The 25,828-nt window shown below is 41.8% G+C and overlaps 1 protein-coding gene and 1 long non-coding RNA gene across 6 annotated transcripts in view; one reads left to right on the top strand and one right to left on the bottom strand.

Moving 5' to 3' along the window:
- Window positions 1–3,050: 3,050 nt before the first annotated feature.
- On the top strand, window positions 3,051–7,210 carry LOC142472152 (uncharacterized). The gene is made up of 2 exons (XR_012789614.1): window positions 3,051–4,415; window positions 5,462–7,210. It is a non-coding gene; the product is annotated as an uncharacterized LOC142472152 (long non-coding RNA).
- Window positions 7,211–8,839: 1,629 nt separating this feature from the next.
- The window catches only part of GARNL3 (GTPase activating Rap/RanGAP domain like 3), a 252,359-nt gene continuing 235,370 nt past the window's right edge, over window positions 8,840–25,828 (bottom strand). For all 5 annotated transcript variants that reach the window (XM_075578984.1, XM_075578986.1, XM_075578985.1 and 2 more), the window contains 4 exons: window positions 21,119–21,251; window positions 13,231–13,440; window positions 12,244–12,361; window positions 8,840–9,311 (listed from right to left, as the gene is read on the bottom strand). In XM_075578984.1, coding sequence (XP_075435099.1) covers window positions 9,149–9,311; window positions 12,244–12,361; window positions 13,231–13,440; window positions 21,119–21,251 — 624 coding nt within the window. In that variant the 3' untranslated portion in view covers window positions 8,840–9,148. The remainder of the gene's footprint in view (window positions 9,312–12,243; window positions 12,362–13,230; window positions 13,441–21,118; window positions 21,252–25,828) is intronic.

Here is a 25,828-nt window from a genome sequence, read left to right as displayed (position 1 = left end):
AACAATATGTGTCGATGTAAATCAAGACTGGCTTAGATGTAGCATAAAAACACTTGGTAACTGCTAGGGTGTGTAACACTGTTTCCCCCACCCGGTGGGAGATTTGGCCATTACTAGTCGGGTGGTGCATGATACCTTCTGGTAACAGGAGGGCTGAGCTGTCCGCCGATGGTAGTGGGGACACAGGATCACGTTTCTGGGGTACATTACCCACATGGTTCTCTAGCAGTGCAGAGCCTCCATCTGCCGCAGGCTCCAAGATGAATGGAGAAGATCTCCCACGTTAGAATTATTCCCTCTCCTCCCAGTAAGATCACACACCAGGCAGGAGGTATATGCAAACAGGAATGGTCTTTATTGAATACACCACAACACAGCAGTGGTCTGCTCAATCACAGCTTCTCAGGATCAGCTATCCACTGGATGATGATCCCTGGACAACCACTACAGGTCAGGGCCCCTGCAGCTGTCCTAGCTCTTCCCGACTCCCCTATCAGGAGTCTGGGTATAGGTTTACACTCACTCTCCCCCAAGGGGGAGAGGAACAGGGAAGGCCACAATCTCAGGCTCCATATGTGCAACCTACTTCTCCCAGTCGGGAGAGGCACTACTGAATCTGGAGCGGCACTGCCCTTAAATACAGCCAGGAGGAGGGCACCAGGTCTGTCCCACGATTGGACATTCTCAGGCCTGATGTCAACGCCTCTCACTGTCAATCAAGAGTGGTGAAAACCCATATTAACTGCGGGCAAGGCCTGCTCTTACCAGGGCTTACTGCCAGTACAAGGGCAGATTAGTAGCCATAGATGGCATGGCTACAGGTGTAAGTGTTTTAGTGTTTTAGCATTAAGGTTTGTAGTATACACAGTAAAGGTAGTCAACTAGGTATGTTGATGGACATTCCTTACTGAGCCTTTAATAAAACACATGGTAGATAGTCCATTTGTTGAGACACCTGGCAATTACACTATTAATGTCAGATAGGTCCCTGAGCACCTTGATTGTGCAGTCACAACGTATGCACATGGGCTGTAAGTTTCAAATAGTGCATTTACTGACTATGCACAGAAACTACATTAAATAGTATCTGATCAAAACTATTAAATGAACATGTTAATTAGCGCACATGAAACTGATTGTGTGGTCAGCTTGGTGTATTCAGGAACACCTCATAGAAATGAATGCTGAACCACTGCTATAAATATACAGTTGGCGCATGAGGAGGGTTGAAACAAAATTCGTTCTTTAAAATGTATATGTAAGTCCTCATCCCTCCATCCTTTTTTAATGCTGTATAAATACATACATTCATGATCACTTGGCATACAATACTTCAACCGCAGCTAGGGATTCTGGGTAATAACATGCAAATGAGTACGCAGTGTGTCATTTTTTGCTTCTTATCCATTTTAACATGGATCAATATATGTTTCGCCTTCTGCATTACACAGCTTTTACAGCTCATTTGCATGTCATTACCCAGAATCCCTGGCTGCAGTGGAATCATTATATGCTGAGTGATAATGGGGAGAGGCAGGGTTGTGGACCTATCGGAGATGTAAATGTGCTCACACGTGATATTTTTATTTGTTACATTGTACCTGAATATATTTGTAAATCATATTAGTCTCTTTTTTAATATCAACAAACCTCTTTTTGGATAGCTTTTCTTCATGTCAGACCTTCCATCCCCTTGATTAATTTGGTGGATCTTCTCTGCAATATTTCTGGTGCCCTAGGGTGGATGCCTTTGTGAAGCGGTGCCCCAAACTATACTCAATATTCAAGGGTGCTTTTACAAAGGATCTACACAGTGGCAAAATTATTGGTTAACCCTCCCCCTCAAAAAAAATCTAAAGCATTCTAGTGAACCTTTCATAATACTCTTTAGTATTATAATAATAATAGAAAAAAGGGGGGGACCCCCAAGTTGATGCTGCAAATACTGCAAAGTCTAATTTAGGCACTGAGACAAAATGCCTTGATGAGCCGGTATATGTGAAAAATAAAGCAATGAGTGTCCCGTGGGTAGTGCCGATGGTGTGTGTGAGCCTGGATGACCCCCACCTCACCTGTATAGAACCGGGATGGACTCCGACCGAGCCGATGGTACACACCCCCCGTGGCAGATGGGGTAAAACCCTCCTTAATCGGACATGCGGTCACGGCTACCCGGTGTAATAGGACAAGCTGATGGTAGTAGAGACCTGCACGCAGAGTCTCCCGCCGCCTTACCGGGTGCCAGATGAATCTCCCACGATGTACCGTTCCGACGCTGTCAAGGGGGTGATTGCTGGTAGAGAGACGGAGGACGATCCGCTCCTCTGTGCTGTTCATCTCCGTCAGCTGTGTTCAGTTCCCGGTACAGGTGAGGGGCTGGGGTGTTGGCTACACACTGGCTGGAAACCCGATCCACTCTGCAGCTTGTAGAGAAAATCCTCTGGATGAAACAGCTGATCTGCAATAGTTGTACCGGGGCATGCTGCTATACCGATAGTGGAGAGATAGGAGAGTAGGAGAAAAGTAGAGCACTGCCAAAAAAGGAAATCAAAAAGGGCTGGGGCAAAAAATAAAGATTTATTAGGCATATGAGCCAAAAGGACAAACACACTAATTAAAAAACTCTGACGCGTTTCCCGCCATGGAGGCGCTTTATCAAAGAGTACTGAGGCTCTCCTCGTGTCGGACTATATAGTGGTCAGAGGTGAGTATACGCCCTAATTGAATCAAATAAATTAGGTCATTGCCTAATTTGTTTGATTCAATTAGGGCGTATACTCACCTCTGACCACTATATAGTCTGACACGAGGAGAGCCTTAGTACTCTTTGATAAAGCGCCTCCATGGCGGGAAACGCGTCAGAGTTTTTTAATTAGTGTGTTTGTCCTTTTGGCTCATATGCCTAATAAATAATCTTTATTTTTTGCCCCAGCCCTTTTTGATTTCCTTTTTTGGCAGTGCTCTACTTTTCTCCTACTCTCTTATAATAATAACTTTATTTCATATAGCGCTTTTCACCCAATGGGACTCAGGGTGCATCACCATGACAGTATAGCACGCGGTACACAGCACATAGGTTGCTTTATAGGTTGAACTTGATGGACGGAAGTCTTTTTTCAACCTCATCTACTATGTAACTATGTAACATAGGAATGTTACAGACACAGTCCCTGCCCAGATGAGCTTACAATCTATGTTTTGGTGCCTGTGGCACAGGGAGATAGTAGTGACTTTGCCCAAGGAGCTGACACCGGTTAGTGCCTTTAGTAACTGAGCGCTCCAACTCCTGGTTTGTGTGTCAACCAGACCGTATTTCTCATAAGACATGGCGCATTGCTTGTGCCTTGTTCAAAACGGATGCATTTAAAATGCAGAGCTGAGTGCACGTCTAATAAAAGTCCAAGACGGATCAAATTCCATAAATATTTATTACATATCAAGAACAAAAGTACCTACCTTCACAGCAGTGATCACACAGCACTTCAAATATTTTAGTAATTATATTAATACTTCAGTATCTTTACAGGCCACATTTGAAGCACAAAAACATGGACATTATCACTTGGCATTAAAAACAATGGCAATACAATATAGTTTAAGACACTTGGTGGTAGTTGTTGTTTTTTTTTTTTGTTTGTTTTTGTTTATATATATATATATTATATCACAGAGGTTCAGCAACAGTCTAACAGTACATACTCATTAGGTACAAAATCACTGCTAAAAGTTGAGGGCGTTTGGAAAAACGAATAAAACTAGCCCGACGAGAGCGGGAGAGAAAAAAAAACAAAAAAAAAACTAATTTGTACAAACCTCAGCATCTTAACATTTTCTATTCAACAAGTTAAATACCCAAGAATAAATAACAAGAAGTAAATAAATCTGCAAAAATATTCCCTTTTTTTTTTTGTGTGTTTTTTTCTTTTCTTTAAATGTTCTCCTCGAGGCTCTCGTAAGCAGTGATCAAGAGTTCACATTTAAACAGGTAAACAACGGTTGTTCTTTTTTTTTTTTTGTGTGTTGAAGGGCAATAGCAGGGAGAGGGCAAAGCAGGCATGCATTATACAGGCTGTCAACACCTTGCTGTGCTGAAGGGATGTCACAAAACGAAAGAATTGTCACCACGTTAATCCGACAGGTGTCACAACACTAGCTGCGGTGCTGACGGGGGAACCCTCGCCCACACGTCCCATTCATTTGGCATCAGAAAATTGACCAACGACATGCATGAGCAGTGAAAGAAAAAGTGTGCAGTATCTGTCCCGCTGTTTTTATAAAGTGTGGCGAAGAGGAGCAGCATCAGGTTAAAGCTTGTATTGAAATGACGCCATAAGGAATTATACAGTGGCCACCAACCTTGTTCTGTACCAACGTAACGAAGCTACAGAACATCCCATACTGTCACAAGATTACAGGTTGGTCAAAGTACATACGAGTCACTTAGTGTGCGGTACTATGTTGTAGGACAGGGCTTCTCAACTCCAATATTCTAGACCCCTCCCCCCCCCCCCCCAAACATTTCAGGTTTCAAGGATAGCCCTGCTTCATCACAGGTGGCCAAATCGAAGACAACGCCACCTGTGCTGAAGCGGGGATATCCTTAAAAAACCTGTCCTGTTGGGGGGGGGAGGTCTTGAAGACTGGACAACCCCTGTTGTAGGACGTTGTGTAGTATTAGTAATACTCGTACCACAGGTTGGGAATCTCTAGGATAAAGATTTTCATGCTTGCCTAATAACATGCTTGGCTGTCCATTGAAGGGTGGCATGCGATGCTGAGTTGAGGAGGTTAAGAGGACAAGTGGTTAATTTGTCAGTCTTGAATTGCATACAAACTTGTAGGTTTGATTCCAGCCTCAGCCACAGTCATTACTTATTCTGGTAATCTCTATTCAGTAATGGGGGGATATTGATCATATATTTTTTTTCCTCCCCACTTGACATTTGACCCAAATAAAGGTAATTACCATTCATTTCAATGCTATTAGCCCAAGCGAAGCTGCTAGTGGAGTTTAGTGAACATGGCCTTCTTCTGGTGTTCTTATTTGCATGCCCACTTGGTTTTGGTACCTGCACCTTAAACAAGGTAGGGCCAATTATCAAGCCAATTTCTTCCTACATTTACTTACATTGGAAATGTAAGCAGGAATTTGTTAGGAAATGGTGTGCACTAATGTAGACGTTTCTTTCGATAGATACGTAGGACTGGTAATTATTAAGGGATATCAGCGCTTGATTATGCATTAACCCTTTATCAGTGATTAGTGAATCTCCCCCATAGATCCCTGCATGGTGTTTGAGAGACAGGAAGCAGGTTGGGTATCTCTGTGAGAAACCGTCTTTCCTAAGCTCATGTTCTGTTCTACTCTTGGTTCTTGCTGAGGTCTGTCATTGTTCTTCCATGTGTCGAACGATACTGTGTTTCTTCTCGATTATTAATATACAACATTCTCTTTTTACAGGTGAACATGTCCAATAGCCAGCCCGAAGAAGATTGTACATTTGGAAGAGCGATGAAATTTGTATTGTATTGGTCATAGTCATTTACTGGAATCTATGAACAAAATATTTCATATTTGAAAATACTTTTTAGTCGTGTGAAGTTTTTAGGGGAATACGTGGTGGGTTACATTTAAATACCATTACGTATCACATTGTATCGTACGAAATGAACGGGAATAAGGGATAGGTTACATTGCATTTCGATTTTGGAGACGGAGTATTGCAACCAACGCTAAAACGAAAATTTCCGGGCCATTTTCATCACCTAAATGATAGTATACTGCAGGGGTTGCCAAATCATGTCCTCAAGGGCCAACCGACACAAACCTGACCTGTTGGTGGCCCTTGAGGACCGGACTTGGTATATACTATATCTGTTACCTAGCTACCTACTGGTCACACAACAGCTTTTCATCCTTTTTGTTTCTTTCTTTTAGAGCAGTTTGTAATGCCCCCGCATTGTCACTCCCTGTCCTGAATCTTATCACTGGTGAAGACAAATTTGAACGGTGCACTTGAAATATACTCCGTCGAGAACCGGTGGTGCCGACTCGAATACGCTTTCCAAATGTAGTGCTTCACGTTTTTGATTTGTATTCCCAAAAATATGTCCACTGAAAAATTTGACAAACGGTATAGGCTTTTTATGGGTCTCCTTGTAGAAAATATGTTGGGTATGTTTTGGTAAAATATTGAAATTCAGGAAGTTAAATAGTATGTTTGTATAGACCTTTTAAGATTTAACACCATATAATCCCTGTACTGCGTTACCCTCTTCATCCCCTGTACTTCTTTTTCATAGACCTCACTTTTTTATTTCTCTGCATGATTTGATGACTTGATGTACAAGAAAAGGTCATACAGCATAAGGGCAACGGTAGAAGGGGGGAACAGTCAACAGATGGGCACTTCTCACCTTTGGCAACAGCTCCAAAGAGGCTTCTACTTCCTTTATTGTTGGCACAAAAGACTGGTATCTGTATTGGTCCCTTGTGTAATGTGAAAAAGCAAATACCTATGATTGGATCAACAACTGTCCAGAAGCATTTGAATAGCTGCAGAAGAACCCTGTACGTTTTTGAAGGTTTGGACATGGTTGGGTCAACAAAGGTGTCCACCAGATGTTTCTTCCATTGTTTCCTCCTCCTTTTCTACCTCTCAATTATTGGAACTATTACAGCAGTCTGATTTAAACGACTGTTGACATGGTAGGACCAGTCCACCGGAGACTTAAATAATACGGCTAGACAGCTGTTACTCCTCTTCACTGCCCTGATGCCAATGACCTGTACATAAGGCAAGTTCAACCTTGGATAGCTTGTAGAGGGTTCCTCGCTCACATAATATATTCAATAAGAGTAGAATGAATGGCTGAACTTTGCAGCAGAAATAGATGAAGTGTAACTTTCTATAAATTAGAAATTAAACATCCTTAAGCTGACTGCCCTAACACGTTTCATGACAAGATGCGTCTTCTTTGGGGTGTACAGGTGGAAGCAATATATACTCTATATATACTCTCTCTATACACATACATTCACACATATGATTTACTTGTGTGCCTTTACCAATCATTTACACAAAACAATGTGTATATCAAATTGTGTATATCAATTTTTTCCGTCGGTCGCTCTGCTTTAGTATAAATATTTAGGTGTATGAATGAATATATATATATATATATATATATATATATATATATATATATACTTTCCAATACACAATGTTTTGTCATTCTGCTAATCCTGTTCACTTCTATTACCATTAGTTAGTTGTTCATGGATACTTCTATTCTGGAGATAAAAAGTACCATTTCAACTCAATAACTGTTTGTAAAGAATCTGCTCTGTCATATACAGTATGGGTATGTCAACTCCAGTCCTCAAGGGTCTCCAACAGGTCGGATATCCATGCTTCAGCACAGATGGCTCAATCTAGTGGCTCAGCCTTTGAGCCACTGATTGAGCCACCTGTGCTGAAGCAGGGATATCCTTCAAACCTGATCTCTCGATGACTCTTGAGGACTGGAGTTGGCCACCCCTGTGGTAAGTACATATTTAGATATGTACTTAAAAATAGATTTTAAGAAGTCATTCGATGTCTAAGACCTGACTTAAATCCACTACTCAACAGCTGGTTAAATCAGACTGTTATTTTGGGTGTTTCACGGTGTGGCTTTCAAAGTGACTAGAGTGAATGCTACACCTGCAAGTAAATTGATGATCTGAGGCGATATCTTTTTTTTTTTTTCCAATTTGCTTTGAAAAATAAAAGAAATAAGATTTTTCTACTCCGTTGGCCTTCTGAAGCTGGTCTGATATTCCATGATAGGTAGCACAATCAATGCGGTCGGATATGACAAAAAGAATCTTGTTGACAATATTCTGAACAAAGCAGGAATTGTGACTCTTTGGCACATTTATAGAGACAGTGGATGTATAATGTTAATTTACATGAGGGTTGATTCATGCAGCTGCGATCGTGCTGATCAGGGCATTGTTACATGGGGGACTCCCACTGAAGTCAACGGGAGTTTCCGTGCGATATCGCTCCGCTCGGAAATATAGCCGTTTAATGAATAACCTTCCACGTGTCCGACTGCAATGCACACTTCTTATTTGTTACAGAAAACAACAAGTAGAATACAGGTAGAAATGATGCATGATTGGTTCCTCCTGTCTCTGAGGTATGTTATTGTCATCTTTTTAAGTATTGGTTTACAACCTACATTTTCTTATGTGATGCCTCTTAGAAAACACTGAGATATGCGGGGAGGATAGATGTCGAGCAAGAGCGTTTCTGGAAGTATTAATAAATATTTGTCTTAAGAACGTCCCTGTAATTCACTATGGATTTTATGCTTTAAACTGAAAATATTTTTTCATATCTTCTTTTGCAGCACAACAATGTCCTCTTAAGATGCTGTTGAACGGGAGTTTTCAAGAACAAAAAAAGCCTCTTGTTCATATGGGACATAAGAAGAGTCGACCTTTGTGGTCAAGTTAGTGGAAGTTGAGAGGTCTAAAGGACAGAACCACATAATGTTTGAAGTAGAGCCACTTGAATGTTCCTTTGTCGTACGACATCTATGGATCTTTTCTTATTTGTCTTACAAAAGGTAACCTACAATAACCTAAAAAGATACCAGTTACTTCTCGTACAGCTACTAGAATGCTACACACTAAAAAGGCAAGGTGATATATACTGTAGAGCAGGGGCGGCCAACTCCAGTCCTTAAGGGCCACCAGCAGGTCAGGTTTGAAGGATATCCCTGCGTCAGCACAAGTGGATCAGTCAGAAGCCACCTGTGCTGAAGCAGGGATATCCTTCAAACCTGACCTGTTGGTGGCTCTTGAGGACTGGAGTTGGCCACCCGTGCTGTAGACGTTTATAATGGACTGGCCAATACACCGTTTGGATGCAAAACAGGGCAGCTGGTCTGCATTGTGATGTATAAATAAACTCTCTAAGGCTACTTCTGCCACTACATGGGTGTATAACAGTGTGTTGTTCTGTGGAGTGTCATTGACATCCCGATCATTGTCCCCATCACCTAACCACAAGGAGCAGTGTTGTGACATTCCTACAGAGCCTAGACAATTGTAAGAAAGAGTGACTGTAGGGACGGGGTTTACTGAAATTCGTCTTCACTTTAAATCAACAATATCTTCATCAAAGGAAGTGGTCATCTGGAATGGGCTGCTGCTGAATGGTGGACTCTCTTCCACGCTGACATTTGTGTCCGGATCAGAACTGGTGGAATAATGACGCTGCCCTTCAGAGTTGCTTTCAAAAGAGCCTGAATTTATCCTGCGGGAGGGAAAAGGCAGACTCGTTATTATGTACAACACGAGCCATATTTACTCAGCACTGTTATGTCGGAGAACACTTTGTTGCTTATTCGAGTGATTGGGCCATAAGAAGCCTCACGGTGCAGTACCGCTTACTAAATATCGGCTTATGTCTACAAACAAAAGCATCTCCCTTTATGTATCTGTACATGAGACAAATGGGCCACCTTCTAACTATATGACATGGTATTTTTTTTTTTTAACCAAGGTATTGCACATTTGTTTTTGTTTTTCCCTCTAGAAAAAAAAAATGTTTAGTACATACATATTAATATTTCAAATGATTTGTACTTAAATATATGTAAATGTATTTACTACAGCAAGAAAGGCCTCTGAAACTCTCTAAAGAAAATCCAACACACATCTCCGTACACGAACAATCCGGGATCTACCTTCTGCTACAATTAGCAATAAACCAAAAATGTACTTTTCTGGGTAATACAGAACACAAGTAGAATAAATACATTTTCAATAACATGCATCATGCTCTTTGCTGCTTCCACATGTACCTTTTCCCATTATGGGCGTACTTTATCAAGGTCTCTCAAGTTGGCTTCTCCAAAAATACTGCAAACAATGGTGAAAGGTGCGACGCGCTCGAGAGAGACACACACACACCCCTCACCTTTCTCTTCTCCATGCTGTTTCCTCCTCTCCTTGGCCCCAGGCTCTTAACACCTCCTCCTGATTGCCTACATTACCAGCAGCAGCCAATCAAGAAGGAGGAAGCTTCTCAGCTCCCTAGCAACATTCCTGCTCTGGGAATTCCCACGGCCCCCCCCAAGCCGGTCAGGTCACTGTGTCCAGAGAGGTAACACTTAGGGTGACCAAATGTCCCAGTTTAGCTGGGCTCTGTCCCAACATTTGTGGGTGCTGTCCCGGTGTTTGGATCCCCCCTGTCGAGCACCGACTGCGTGTCTGTGATCAGCACTTGTCTGTTCATGGCAAGTGCCGATCGAGCATGCGCACAAGCAGCCGGCAAGTGGTAATCGCGCATGCGTGGTCGGTGTGTGTTCTTCGTGCATGTGCAGTTAGCGCTGACTGCGCCTGCGTAAGATTTGTTCCGTTTTTTGCCGGGACAAATAAAGTTACCCTAGTAACACCGGACACACACATGCCCAGTATTACCTCTAATTTTCTACTCGACAGTGTGTCCAAATACAGGACAGCCTGGTTCAATACTGGACACCTGGCAGCCCTATGCCAAACTGATATAAAGAGCAGTGCTAAAATACAACCAAGGTATTAAAAGGAAAACCTCCACGGAAAGCACAGTGACTTTGATCTCTAATAGACCTGATGCTGTTATTTGCACTAACTAAGCACACGTATTTCATCTGCAAGTCTTAAATAGATCAACTTAATCTCCATATATCTTGTTCTTCTTTTGTACTCTTTCTTTGTACCCTCCCTTTAGCCCAGATCCACAATGCTCTGTTAATGTCACGTGAAAACTAACTATCTTTAAAGGACAAGAACAGAACGTTAAAGCAGCAATCCAAGCAGGTAAATCTTTTTGAATTTTTGTTTGTTGTAACATACAATAGAAGCAGTGACGTCTCCGGGGCTGAATCCTATTAATTTAAGCTCCAGGGACCTCCTTCTTCCAGAGATACGTACCTCTGTAGTAGGTGCCAGAAACTGCCCTGGCTCAGCTAGGAGGGATCACGTATTGGCCGCTTATCAAAGGTGTCGTGCCATGCGGGCCAATAGGAACCTGTGACGTCATCCGGTGCGGCTTCCTATTGGTCCACGTGACGCGTGCGCTTTTAAAAAGCAGAGCGCTACTGGCACCCCCTTGGGATGTAAGTATCTTTGGAAGCAGGGGGTCTCCAAAGCTGAAATTAATGGGGTTCAGCTCCGAAAAAACCCTGCTTTAACTGCTCCTTTATGTCATGTTTTCTTCCGTAAAAAGCTTAGAGTTTAGAATAACAGCCATTAACGATAAGGATATGCAAATGAGGCATTATCATAACATCACATATTCACTAAGGTGGGTTAATGTTAATATGGGGATTTAACACTACGTTAGTTAGGTCACACCTAAACATGGCGTTGGTCTAATCCAGACCCTGAAACGGCTTCAAAAGGGTCTGTATGGGTGTAACACTACCGTATTCAACCAGCATAACGTTATTTCCCTTTCATACCCTCTCTCAACTTGAGTTAATGATCTATTTCAGAGTCTGGTTCGGAGTAACGCCAACACATACTTAATGTCACGCTATTGGCAGATACTGCAACGTTATGCTACAACTACGTGATGTTAGATAAAGTCCAGGAATAGTTTTTGCACATACCATATTTCCCTGATTTATATGGCCACCCTGAATATAAAACTAGCCCCTATTAACAGTAGTTTCTGGGAAGAAAAAAGTTTACACACACATGCTGTCTCTTTCTCCCTCTCACTCCCTCCTTCCCTCCCTCCCTCCCTCTCTCCCTCCCTCCCTCTCTCCCTCATACATCCGACTGCCAATTGGCTCACTGAGTAGACGGGGCCCGATTTATAAGGCGAGTATGTACTTTTCAACTTAACTCTTATTGAAAACCTCACTGTATAATCAGGCAAAACCAGTAACTAGATTTCAGGATACCTGTTAACCTCTGAGAATAGAACATCCATTCTTGTTTTAGGTAATATCACAGTATGAGCCCTGATATAAGCTAGTTCTGTGCATCTGGCCATTGGTTGGTTATATATTTAAATAGTGTTGTATTACTGCATGTGGTATCCATACGGAACTACTGTACATTCCATCCCCGGCTTTCCTTTTTACTGTATAATGGATACATTATCAAAACAATCATAAGACACTATATTATGCAGACTTAGCGCTTTTTAATCAGCGCACTGCCAGCATGATATGATGCTTCATTTCTGGCCTTACCTGTCGCTGCTAGTCGATCGTACTGCTCCTGATTTAGTCTCTTCTTCCAGCTGTTTACTAGCAAGTTTCTTTTGCTTATGTGAGGCTTCAGATTTGGATGTTGGCTCACCAGAAAGACCTGAACCAAGGTTGCAATTGTTAGAGGTATAGACTGTGCAATGACAATAACTTATTCTTCACCACTAATGTGATTGAGTAGACCCGTTTTGTTGTGTGCAGCAGGTAAAATGCCAAATACGTGTTTGCAAAGAGCTTGTAGAAGCTGCATTAGCCTAGGGCTATGAGGGTTATCTAGCAATTTATAGTTAGTTCCTTAATGTTATTTTGTACTCGTTCACATTGATTGCTTCCTCCCGTTTGCAAACCCTTTTAACACCCTACCCCTTATTTCAGGAACCAGTCATCATGATTCTCCTTCTCTTCCACCTTCAACACATCCTTGAAACCCACCTTGTCATGCAAGGAGTTTAGTGGCGTGATAGTGACCAATGTCTCGCCAGGCTTAAACACAACACACAACATGCACCTACCCATAGTCCAATCACATCACTGAAGCCCTTCACTGCCAGAGCCACTTGGGGTTCTGGCAAGACTCTTGCAAGTAAGGGATTCAAGTTGTTTTACAATCTAGTGTAAAATTGTAATCTCCCATCTAGTGCTCCTATACTGATATTTGCTTTTATTCTATTTGCTTTTATTGTGCTTTGTATGTCTGCAATGTAAAACGGAGCATGAATTCAAATTTAAAAGTGTAATGAATCTCTATAGCAGGAGTAGCCAACTCCAGTCCCCAAGGGCCACCAAGAGTTTTAGGTTTTTAGGCTATCCATGCGTCAGCACAGCTGGCTTACTCAATGACTAAGCTACTGATTGAGCCACCTCTGCTGAAGCAGGGATAGCCTTAAAAACTGAGCTATTGGTGGCCCTTGAGGACTGCAGTTTGCCACCCCTGCTCTACATAATACAGTGTGTATGGTGAGAAGTTACCCAATAGTTCTTTCCTTGTCCTACTCGCTATTTCTTTGATTTCCATTCGTGACAGTGAGAGAGAGTGTGTGACAGGAATGCAGGCAATGCCACTGGACGTTGGAGTAGTGATGACCTTAGAAACTAAAGGTGACTTCAAAGGTCGTTCAATGCTTCGCCCAACCAAGTTGCTTAAGGGAATCTTGTAAATGTTTCCATATTGAACTTCACCTGGTACAGAAAAACAAAAAGACATCAAATTATTACATTCGTGGGCAATGATTCACGAGAGGTTTCCACATAGAGATCCAAAAATGCTACTTATTTATTTTTTTACTACAGAAAAGTACGACCAATTCAAATACCAGGATAATCCACCCCAGAAAACCTCAAGTCTGAGGGGTGTATTCACTAAAGTGTGAAAGCCATTAACAATCTCTAAATTAATTCACTCTAGTGAAGATATCCTTGTGGTGAATATGCCTAACCATACTCTGAAGAGTTAATGGTATGTAAAAGTTTTCCATCAAATTATATTTTAGCATGGTGAGTAAAGGTTACTCATGTGGCCTGGAAGGAATTCATTTCTTAGTCGGCCGTTTCTTATTCACAAAAGTAAACGTACTGTATGTGTTTTGGAAGTTGTGCCTGGAATTTTGTTGCCAGCAATGTTTACACTGCAGGCCTGCACAACTCAAGTCCTCAAGGGCCGCAAACAGGCCAGGTTTTCAGGATATCCCTACTTCAACACAGCTGGTTCAATTAGTGGCTCAGTCATACTGAGCCACTAATTGAGCCAGCTGTGCTGAAGTAGGGATATCCTGAAAACCTGGCCTGTTTGCGGCCCTTGAGGACTGGAATTGTGCAGGCCTGGTTTACAGTATTTTAAATAGGGGGGGGGGGGGCGTTGTTTCTTCTATAGTCAATATCGGCATCTCTCTTTTCCAATATTTAAAATAAACATATTATTTAATGCATGATTATTTTTTTTGTTATGGAGTTAACGTATACGTCAAACAGTTCAGTCTGGGGCATTGTCCCCAAAACTGTATTTGAAATTAAATTTCTGTCTGCAATAACCCATTGGCTGTTGAAGAATGAAGACGAAAGGAATGCATCATTTTATTAATTCTGTCAAATTGAGACGAAAAATGCCTGTTTAGTCTACTAGATCCATTATTTGCAAATATATTTCCCCTTCTCCATAAATTATATATCCTGAATACCTGACCTGTTGGGGGGGGGGGGGGGGGGGGCTTGAGGACTGCAGTTGGCCACACCTGGTCTAGTCTTTTAAAACAATTTGCTATTTATACAATAATGTTATAGTAGCAATCCCTGGGGCTGGAGTTTGGGAACCCTGATGTAGATAATGTGGTTTAAAAGGGGGGGTTAATTTTCTTATACAAACATTCTGCATATTTGTTTATGATATGTTGACATTTTCGTTTTTTTGACCTTTATTGATTTGGTGCACAGGAAAGGTATGATGTCTGCAGGTTAGATCAGACATGATTTAATCGTCCGCCTACGTTGTCTTAACCTTATTGACCCCTGACATTTAAAACACAGAATGGCAGGAGTTGGCGACAACATAAGATAACATTAGACAGTGGATTGTTAAAAGAAAATTGCTGCAAAAATACCCTTTTTTTTTGCTTTTACCGTTTAATGAAGACAAAAATATATTACTCTAGTCAAGGAGTGGACAACACCAGTCCTCAAGGGCCCCCAAAAGGTCAGGTTTTCAGGATATCCTTGCTTCGGCACAGGTGGCTCAATCAGTTACTCGGTTATTCTGATTGTGCCACTAATTGAGCTATTGGATAACCGTGGATGCCATCTTTAAAAAAAAACAGGAAGTGTACCAGTCACCTAAAACTGCAAGTATCTCTGTAACTGGGGTCTCCCACCACCAAGAGCTGAAAATGGTCTGCAGGGGACTCGCCTCGGTTTGAATCCGGTTTAAAAAAAAAAAACAGGTTCAATTTTGGAGGGGACTGCTGTTTCAGGCAAATAGCCAGACACGGGGCAATAAAAGACTCCCATCTGCAAACCACAATCAAGATGTTTTATCGTGACCCTTTCCTATTTCATTGTAGAATAAAAGCTCTTAGAAGCGGTATTGTCCCTGGAGAAAAGCAGAGGTTCTACACTTTGTGATACACTTCAGCGGACCAATATTAGAGTTCTTCACAGATGAAATTACAATGTACAGAGCTTTCAAAAGCTCATAGGTTTCTTCTTCAAGTGTACTGTGCCAGACCGTTAGACGGAATCCTATATATCCTACAGCAAACTGATGGGGGGGGAACAGCACGTAGAGGCCCCGGGCTCTTCCCCATAACATTTAAATTAAGTGCCGGGGGAGCATGGCTGTGACTAGGCCATTCTAAAACGCGGAATTTCTTCTTCTGCAGCCATTCTTTTGTAGATCTGCTTGTATGTTTAGAATCATTGTCTTGCTGCATGATCCACTTTCACTTCAGCTCACAGACGGATGTCCTGACATTTGTCCTCTAGAATCTTGTGATACAATGCAGAATTCATGTTTGTTTCAATAATGGCAAGCCATGATGGTATGTCGACCAGGTCCCGAGGCAGCAAAACCAAACCATCACACTCCCACCACCATGCTTGAAAGTGGGGATGAGGTTCTTTTGTTCGAACGCAGTGTTTGGTTTTCACCAAACTTAACGTTTCTCATTGGGGCCAAAAAGCTTCTACCTTTGGCTCATCTGCCCAGAGAACATTGTTCCAGAAGTCTTGTGGAACATCTATGTGCTCTTTGGCGAACTTCCAACGGCAGCAATGTTCTTTTTAGAGAGCAGTGGTTTCCTCCCGGCTATCCTTCCATGAACACCATTTTTGTTCAGTCTTTTTCTGATAGCTGAGTGATGAACACTCACATTAGACAAGGCAAGAGTGGCCTGCAGATCCTTGGATGTTACTCTGGGGTGCTTTGTGACTTCCAAGTTGCCGTTTAAAATAAAAAATAAAATTCTCCCTTTTTAATATGTGCATCAATACAGTCCACACAATGATAAGTAATTAGCTAAGTTGCTGATCGATCCGTTCTCCTGTGATTGATCGGCAAAGATTTGGCTTGGAGGTTCACTAAATGGCTGTCAGTGCTGCAGAAGAGGACCAAAGATGCAAAGTTCTGTGGGGAAGATCATGTGACCAGGCAGTCACTAGATACAATTGGTGCACTACTAGAGAGAAGGCAGGGTTCAAAAAGGGGTGTGCCAGAGCCTGTTTCAGAACAGGGGGGATGAGACTTTGTAAATGGTTGCTACAGAAACAAAAAAATGCTTGTTACATTATAATACATTAAAAATGTCATTCAGATTTTTTTTTTTAATGCTACAATTATTTTCTTATCGTACTGAACTGATTTATTAAAAAAAAAAAAAAAAAAAAACATGTAGGATATTGCTTGGTCTGCAGCTTGAAGAACTACAAGGATTAAATCAGTTAAAAATGTGGAAAAAAAGGATTCAAGTCAAAGTAATAATGAGTGTTTCTAAAAGATGTACCTAATACCGCTGGATTTCCTTCCAAAGTACATGGAATGAATTACTGAGGGTTAGGAGGGGAGTTGCAGATCAGCAAAGGACTTTCATGTTTGCTCAATACAGCACGCGGACACCTTCAGATTATTCTTTATTTATAAGGCGTTCCAAGACAAAGGCAAGAAATAGAAATAGGGGGCAGAGGGGGAAAAAATATCCAATTATTATTTGGAAGCGTATATATGAAGGCCTGCCACCTACCCGCGAACTGAGGGAAGAGTCAATAACTCTTATTGTGTTTTATGTCTTCCTAAAGCTGAACTGTCATATTAGTAGAATATGTATCTTTGTTTAAAAAAATAAAATAACCCTGCTTCTTATCTGTGTAAGTGGGAAAAAGTATCGTCTGTAAAGTCAGCCGCGCCATATATTAAAGATGTGAGATAGCACATGGGTTTCCATTCAATTCATTAAAGTTGATTGTCTGATACATAAGCATTCACTGTGTGTGTGTGTGTGTGTGTGTGTATATATACAGTGTTCGACAAACCTATACATTTGCTCGCCCCGGGCGAGTGGATTTAACCCCCGGGCGAGTAAATATTGGCCCAAGCAGCACACGTTTGGTACTAGGTGGCGAGTAGATTTTTTTGTGTGGCGAGTAGATTTTTTGGTGATTTGTCAACCACTGTGTATATATATATATATATATATATATATATATATATATATATATATATATATATATATATATATATATATATATACACATACACACTGTAATATGCCTGAAAAGAGGGGTATTAAGGTCCATATTTACCAGATGGACATCTAGACTTGAATGAGCTGTAAGGGGTCTTCCAGTGCTAAAAGCTGACATATAGCATAGCACTGTTTAGTAAATATCTGTCCAAGTGAAAGCTTAAATAGCTAAGCATCGGAGGAGAAGGTGGCAAGTTGCAGTTCTAAGGTTATAAACATTGTACTGAGGGGTTATTGATGGTTACAAGGTGGTATGGCAAATTGAGGTCAGGGATTAAACTATTTGGAAACCATCCAGTATAATGAGATGTGTAAATGCACAGGTAAATGATACAGCAACCGTTTTGGATTGTAAGCTTCTCGGCACAGGGACTTCCTTTATTTTGTATTTGTTATAATCTTTTCTCAAACAATGTTGTGGCCCTCCCTCCCACATTGTACTGTGCAGCGCTGGAACGAGCCACCTGGCTGTGACCAAGTGCCCGGTCGGGACCCTCCGGCGCCATCCGCTTTGCCGAGAAGGGACGTTTTAGGGTAGGGGATTCATTTTAGGGGGTTTATCGGTTAGGACAAAGGGTTTTAGGGTAAGGGGTAGCATTAGTATTAGGGCTTAATATTAGGGGGTTTTAGGATATGGGTTAGTGACATACCTTAGTGTCTAAGTGTCCCGGTGGCGCGGTGAGCAGCGGCTAAACGCCTGTGGTTATTTGGTCACGCCAAAAAGGCAGTGACCATATACCCTAGACTGTATGATGCACCATACAAATAAATGATCGTAATATTCAGGTGAATAGACAATGTATTGTTCATTGTGTGTTACGATGCTTCACACCATACAGAATGGACCATGTAAAACAGAAGAAATACATAGGGCAGATTCACTAATGTCCCATACTGATTATCACACCGTGATCATGCGATAACTGCCAAAGGACATACTTGAAAATGAGAGGTAACTCTCAATGTATCACTTCCTGGTAAAACATTGAATAAATAAATAATACAAATGAATGCCTTTACAAGGGATCGCTGTGTGTTAGCCCATTTAGAAAGTTGGTGAATCCTAACTGTAGTGTAATAATATCTGATAATGGTTCAGAAAAGCCGTTTTATTGGTTTTTTGCATTTCCCACAAACTATGCAATTGTTTTTTTTTTCTTTGTTTTTAACCACTCTCATAAAAGTTAAATTCATCTAAAAGGCTGACATTGGCTGACTTCCTAAATCCTAGCGCTGCACGTTTGAGGAGTTTAAAGCCGAATTAAACTATTTTATATATTAATGTTATTGTAATTAGATTCAGGCTTTCACACCATCGAAGAAGCGAACACGCTCACTCACAGGATAGTTTCCTAAATTGATACCATAACTGATAACCGAGGGTTCATGATTAACCTCTTCAGTGCAGGAGGGTGCCAGGAACGCCATGCCCAGTGCAGCGCTGGAGGTCTTTTTATATCTTTAAGGGAAAATAACAAAGACTGTGAATATAGTCAGTTGGGACCTAGAGACTGATCCAGAAAGGAAGGGTATTGAAAGCGTGTGTTTATTTAGTTAACGGTACTGCATAGCATCCCAGTAGGTACATAAGGGAGATTTGAGACTAACTAGAACATATGTTTTAACTAGTTTTGATTCACTAGGTGACCTATTTATTTGTCATCTTAACTCTATGCCCAGGACATACTTGAAAACGAGACGTAATTCTCAATGTATTACTTCCTGGTAAAACATTTTAATTAATAAATACATTTTTCCTTATAATTTACAAATGAAAGTATGTCTCTTTTTGTATGTGTGTGTATAAATCATCTTCATCCCTTGTCAATCCATTGCTGGATGAACACCTGCCCGATGATATTGCGGTTGCATTCCTCTCTTCTACACGTTGTTCCAACAATTTTTCTGATTTCATCCTTCCATATTACTTTTGGTCATTGTCTTTGTCTTTTAATCTCTCTTGGAATCTGGTAGAGTACCCGCTTTGTCCAACAATGGTCATTGTTTGCTAGCGATATGTCCGGCCCATTGCCATTTTAATTTCTTCACCCTTGTGAAAATATCACAGACTTTAGTTTGGTTTTGAACCCATCCGTTCTTTTTCCTGTCTCATACATCTCTCCATACTTCTTTGCGTTGTCTCAAGCATCTGAATTGTCTTCGCATTTAGGGTCCAAGTTTCACATCCATAAGTGAGCTCGGGCAGAATACACTGGTTGAACACTTTCTTCTTGAGGCACATTAGAAGGCTCCCTTGAAATATTGTCATGTTTCTTCCAAATGCACTCCATCCCATCTTCATTCTACTATTTATTTAATTCAAAAAGGTTCCCATCCATTGTTATTTGCTGGCCACGGCAGACATAGTCTTAGACTTCTAGTTCTATTCAATTTATTTCGATCTTTGCAGACTTGACACATTTGTTGAACATCACATTGGTCATGCTGAGATTCATACGTTGGTCAAATTCTTACTTCACATTGGTCATGCTGAGATTCATACATTGACGAGTACTCCAATTTGTTTCTGGAGGTCTTCTGGACTTTTGGCAAAAATAATGCGCTCTGCAAATTGAAGGTGACTCAAATATTCACCGTTGATTTTTCTTCCTTTTTCTTCCCAATCTAATTTCTTGAATGTTTTGCAGTGAAAAGCTTTGGTGACATGGTGTCTACCTCCCTTGCTTGTATCTTCATGTAATCTAATGTTTGATGTGGCGTTCTCGTAAATGTTCTTTATAAGATCAATGTACCCCTCTTCAACATTTTGTCTTCTTAATATATATATAATGCTGAATGAGTTAGTGAGTAAAGGCACTGACTGAAAACAATGACACTGACTTTCAAGCAGGACAGCCCGGTTCAAATCCTGGTGGCCGCTCCTTCTGATCTTGGGCAAATCACTTTATCTCTGTGCCTCAGGCACCAAAATCAGATTTAGGTCTATGGGCAGGGACTCATTGTGGTGTAGCGCTGTGTACAAGGTCAGTGCTATATATTATTATTATTATATATAGATAATATGTGACTGTGTATATGTGAATGTGTATACACACACATTTCCTTGTTATCCAAGGATATGTTATGTTTTCTGGTACAACGCAGAGTGACGGTGCAGAATACCATAGCATATCACACTGAAATGGAACCATGACGCCTGCTACATCTCTACAGATCCAGCCGTTCAAACCTTTCGCATGGGGTTTGCAAAACGTGCCCCCTTCGAGTCAAGAAAAAAATCTGCGGCTGAATCCGAGTTCACAAGAGATTTGCCACGAGTGAAGTCCACGAGTATTACAATTTTGTTTAATCTGTTTATTTACAGTACAAAACTTTTTACAACCACTAGAGGCGCTTAATGCGCAGACTATAAATAGGGCACAAACGCCAAGTTTCGCCATCTGGAGATATTTCGCTGACATTGTATCAATTTGGCAACACCATTAGCCTTCCGAGGCTTGGTGAAACGTTTCGTGTGGAATGAACTGGAGGGACCTTGCATTTACATTTTCGCTAAAGTGTCTATTCTGGAATGGTCAGATTTCGGACATTGATGCCTTCAGGACAAATGATCAATGTTATTTCTCCTGAATCAAATACCCATGCAGAGCTCACTACAAACCCCAGTTTACCTTCTAGTGAAGAGGGAAATACTGGCATTTCATAACCCGTCGGCGTCTGAGGCGAACTATGGGTACTGGTGTCCTTGGAACTACTGTTGGATGATGAACCCACTGCTGCCGTTGCTTTAAAATATATGTCTGACTGAAATGACAAAGGTGATAAAGGTTAGCACTATAGGTACACATAGGTATAGCTCTTGTTAATGTGTCTCTGAAATGTCGTTGTTTCTAGCTCCGTACTGAAATGTGTTCTTAGCAGGAAATAAACCCGTTGCAATTACCCGCTGCACTGCCAACTCCGTTTTGCAAAAGGGTTTCATAATCATGAAGTATGACATGCTCCCTTTTCTTGTCTGCTGCCGCCAGCACGCCATTACTGGAGTCTTGCCTTACAGGAGTGGAACTTCACCATCCAGCACAAGAAGGGAAGTGAGCATGGTAATGCTGATGGCCTTTCCCTCCAGGACAGCCCTCAGGACTTACTAACTTCAAGAGCTGGCAGGTCAGCCCAGCCACTGGACGGGGTGGTCAGGGCAGTTCCTGCGTCTTGAGTGGGGGAGGTGTGACGGGGAGGAAGGGGTTAATACCTGATTCGCTATCTATTACTGTGGTTGCCCTGTCCCAGACGTTTTTGTCCCCCATTTACAAGCCATTCCCTGGCTGCCATGTTAAAAGACAAAATGCATTGCTCGCCATACCCTCTAACCGACACATGATGGCAGTATAGAAACCGGCATTTCAATGAGCTGTAGGTATTTTTATGACCGAGCCTCAAAGGGGTCTCACAGATTTAGAGTCTCCCTGTCTAAAAGGGTGTCAGTTTTGAAAAGACCCAGATACCCATAAGTTATACACGGCCGGCATTCTGAGGTATCACAGATGCCAGTCTATTGACATCTATTGGTCAAAAATCAGACATAGTGGTGCCAAGATATGGGTGTAGCCCAGGTATGCTAAGTGGCATGGGCGTCAACCTGACCCATGCGCCCTGCCCACTTGACAGCCCTTTTGACCGGTCTTATGAACTGTGGGTAACTTGGCTATTTGTGGGTTTTTTTTGTTCCCACGAGGGGATTGGATCCACATGTTAAAGATAGCTTTGGGCAGTCTATAACTGTGGCTCCCCAGGTATCCCCAGTGTGATTCCTGAATTTTAATCCATGATGTAAAGATGCAAGACTTTGTTCCAGCCCAGCAGCAACCAGTCCAGGAGTGAAGGGGTTAATAATAACATAACCACAGGACTTTTAAAACCAAGGTTGCCTTTCTGGCGCTTGCAAGCAAAGGACAATTTCTTTCGTTCCAAGGACAATTTATTTCTTTCCCTTATCCCAGTGAGTGTTGTTTTCAGTGTATTCTGCAGATGTCGTGTGTTTGTCTATTAAGGAAATAAATCACAATTTATTTTGCAACTTGTTCTGTTCAATCAAGTACCCAGAAATATAAATGTGTTGATAAAAGTTGGTGTCATCGTGACAGGCTCAAAGAACTAGATTGGTCATCACTCAAGTCTAGGCGTTCACCTTTCCTGTCTTGCCTTCAAATTCTTTATGGGCAAGCTACCCAGCTACCTGAACAAGCTCCTCACCCCTACCACATGCAGCACCTATCATCTGAGATCAGACTCCAAGACTGTTCATGGTCCCAAGGCTCAACAAAGTATCCGGACGTTCCTCCTTCTCTTACCGTGCACCCCAAAACTGGAACAACCTACCAGAGACTCTCACATCCACCACCAGTTTAAGTTCTTTCAAATCTAAGGCTGTCACACTTTTTAATCTGGTCTGTAACTGTTTCATACGACCTTAATATATATATTATATTTAACTGTGCATGCAATGTCTTGTATATAATGTATACCCTGCTCATTTATGTAACTGTATTTGTAACCATGTATTATTTGTCTTAACTCTGTGCCCAGGACATACTTGAAAACGAGAGGAAACTCTCAATGTATTACTTCCTGGTAAAATATTTTATAAATAAATAAATAATTAATATCCTGTGTCCTAGAGCGGGTTAAGTGAACATGCTGCTCTTACTTGGAAAGATGTGCAAAATACTAGGTTACACCAAGCTTACCTTAGATGTGGGCGATCAACCCAATGATTAAACTTTACAGCTCAAAACGACACACATTTGGCATGAAGTATAAAAAAGTAATGTTCATTTGTGGTGTATGAAAATGCAGACACTGCATGTGTTCAGGATTAAGCACCGTGTTTAACGAGAGTTCTCACAGAGTTCCCATGCTGTGTCAGAGCAAATCTTGCCATGGTGTGATGGACAGAACTCTGTTTAGCTCCTAGCACCTTTTTAAAATACCCTGCAGTGCCATTTGGGCCTACAATACATTGCAGTGCACGTCAGGCCTCTTTCACAGTGAAGGCATTACTGAAAAATGAATTTTTCCAAATTCCGAGTTGTAGGGAACTCAATGGATCACAAGCTTTGGAGTTGGAATTCTTAATTGTAGGAGTGAAACTTTTTGCCACCACGAATTGGATGTTGCACTTGTGTGACTGTAGGGGGTAACCAGGCTACATAATAAAGATTAAGCCCTCTGGTTAACCCTGAAACTGTGGGGTCCCTGGTAGCTCTTTAAGCCAGGGACCAGGGATAATACATGTGGAAAATAAAGTGACCCCTGCTTTTTTCTGTTTTCATGTTCCCTTGGCCCTAGAACTGTGAGATTTCTTGTGTGTCAGTTATAGGGGGGATATTTGTGTAGAAATGCAATTATTTTGTTTGCAGGAGTTCGGGGGCCGAAGTTACCGGTAGTCCTTTAATTCTCCCCGGCGAGCAGGCATGATTTGCCAGTATGCGGGGTGAATTACACCGGGTCAACCCAGTGCCCCCCAGACTCCTGGATTTCGAGCCCAAATATCCCAAATCCATTTCCTTTATAAGTATAAGGTTCTCCAGAGTATATTCTTTATTAAAGTGTACTTTATAAGATGTTTTACAATGACTATAAGGCTCTATACAGTCAGCCAGGGCATCAGCATAGACGCCGGCATGTCTGTATAAAGCGTTCGGAGTTCAAAGAGGAGAGGATGTCCAGAGGTGAGAAGACCGTTTGGTGGGTGAAGAAGGGCGAATTGCCAAGTCCGGAGAACAAAGGGCACCCTGTGGGGACACCTTTTGTGTCTGCCAGACTTGGTGGAGCCTGCCCAGTAGGTGGCATTGGATTAGCTGGGGAAAGATGGCGAGCGGAAGCTCTTTCCCCATTAGCTAATCCATATTTCCCGCCCACCCGGCTTTTCGAGGCGGCTTGGCACGCCTCCTCCTCTGACGTCAGCCCAGAGACGAGCCCCTGTTTCTATTGGCTGGTGGGGAGGAATTCCCACGCCCTGATTGGTCACTCCTCTGTCCTCCATGCTGAACATAGCTCAGCGGAGGGTATGTAAGGAGAAGCCCCAGTCAGAGAATGAGACAATTTTGTGGCTTGAGTCGATGACGCTAGGGCGGGCTTTTCAAAGTTGCTTTGTCCCAAATAGCAGAGCAACCGGCTTCGTTTTGAAGCTAGGGAAGTCTGCCCAGCAGAGACTGAGTCAGACGCGAGGACCAAGTTCTCATCTGAGAACATAGCGGACGCGGTCAGGAGTTCCTGCCGAAGACAGTTCCAGGAGTATCGGGACTAGGTCCAGGTCAAACGTTTCTGCAGAATCTCTGTTCAGGACGTCTGGAACAAGGTTCAGATCAGGGTAAGCCCTTGCAAGCGGGCGCCCTGCACCTAGGAAAGGCTAGATCTCATACCCCAGACCCGAGTAAGTGCGTATATTTCTGTATTTTGTGTTTTGTTGTATTTCTGAGGCTTTATTCAAATAAACCTCATTTTATTTCACTGCCTTGTTTTGCCTATCGACTGATCCCAGAAATATAAATGTGTTAAAAGACCTGTTCTACCGTGACAACTTGCAAAAAAAAAAAAAAAATTCAAGCCAGCATAGAAACAGCAATTAAGAATGTTTGTTAATTCCAACCTTTGTGTGATGTTAACTAATTCACTTTGAGGCATTGTATTAAGCAGACTGCAGTGCCGTTATGTAGTCCAACAGTTAAAATGGAACCTTCTCCAAGATCTACAGTATAGGAAATATAACAATGGTTTGTTTTTCAAACCATCATCGAATGGACCTAGGTTTCTTAGGCAGGAAATATGAACACACATCCCACCTAGCTGGTTAAACAGTGCTAATGAAGGGGAGCGAGATTAACCAAACAGGTGCAGAAACTGATGCATTCAATTACATGAGCCTCAAGTAACTACTGTGCAACCACTACTTTGTATAACCATACATCATACCAATTACTGACTCAATAGGTGCCACAGCAATCATAATGAATTGAAAGTGCAGTAAAAGGCAGAGCGTGCCGTATGGAAATAGTGAGCATATTCCTTGGAAACTCGGTCCACCTGTGGAGCATGATGCATAACTGCCTTTTATGCTTCTGCTCTATTTTGTATAAGAGCTTTGTGTACGGGCTGCAACATGTAATATTAACAAAGCATTACACGGTGACTGAGATCTAAATCTCACCTTATTGCTTTCTTGGATGGCGTTATTGAGAAAGGCCTACAATATTACATTCCTCGCTACTGCTGGATTGGGTTAAGATATTTATCTGTTTTATTGCTGGTTTCCATTTTTTTTCCAGCTCTAGATTAAAGATAAAAGGTTTTCAAACAAAGCATAGAGCGAGAAAAAGCAATGG

The sequence above is a fragment of the Ascaphus truei genome, chromosome 21, assembly GCF_040206685.1.
Source record: "Ascaphus truei isolate aAscTru1 chromosome 21, aAscTru1.hap1, whole genome shotgun sequence".
In the NCBI taxonomy this organism is placed as follows: domain Eukaryota; kingdom Metazoa; phylum Chordata; class Amphibia; order Anura; family Ascaphidae; genus Ascaphus; species Ascaphus truei.
This window is presented reverse-complemented; position numbering and strand designations above follow the sequence as displayed.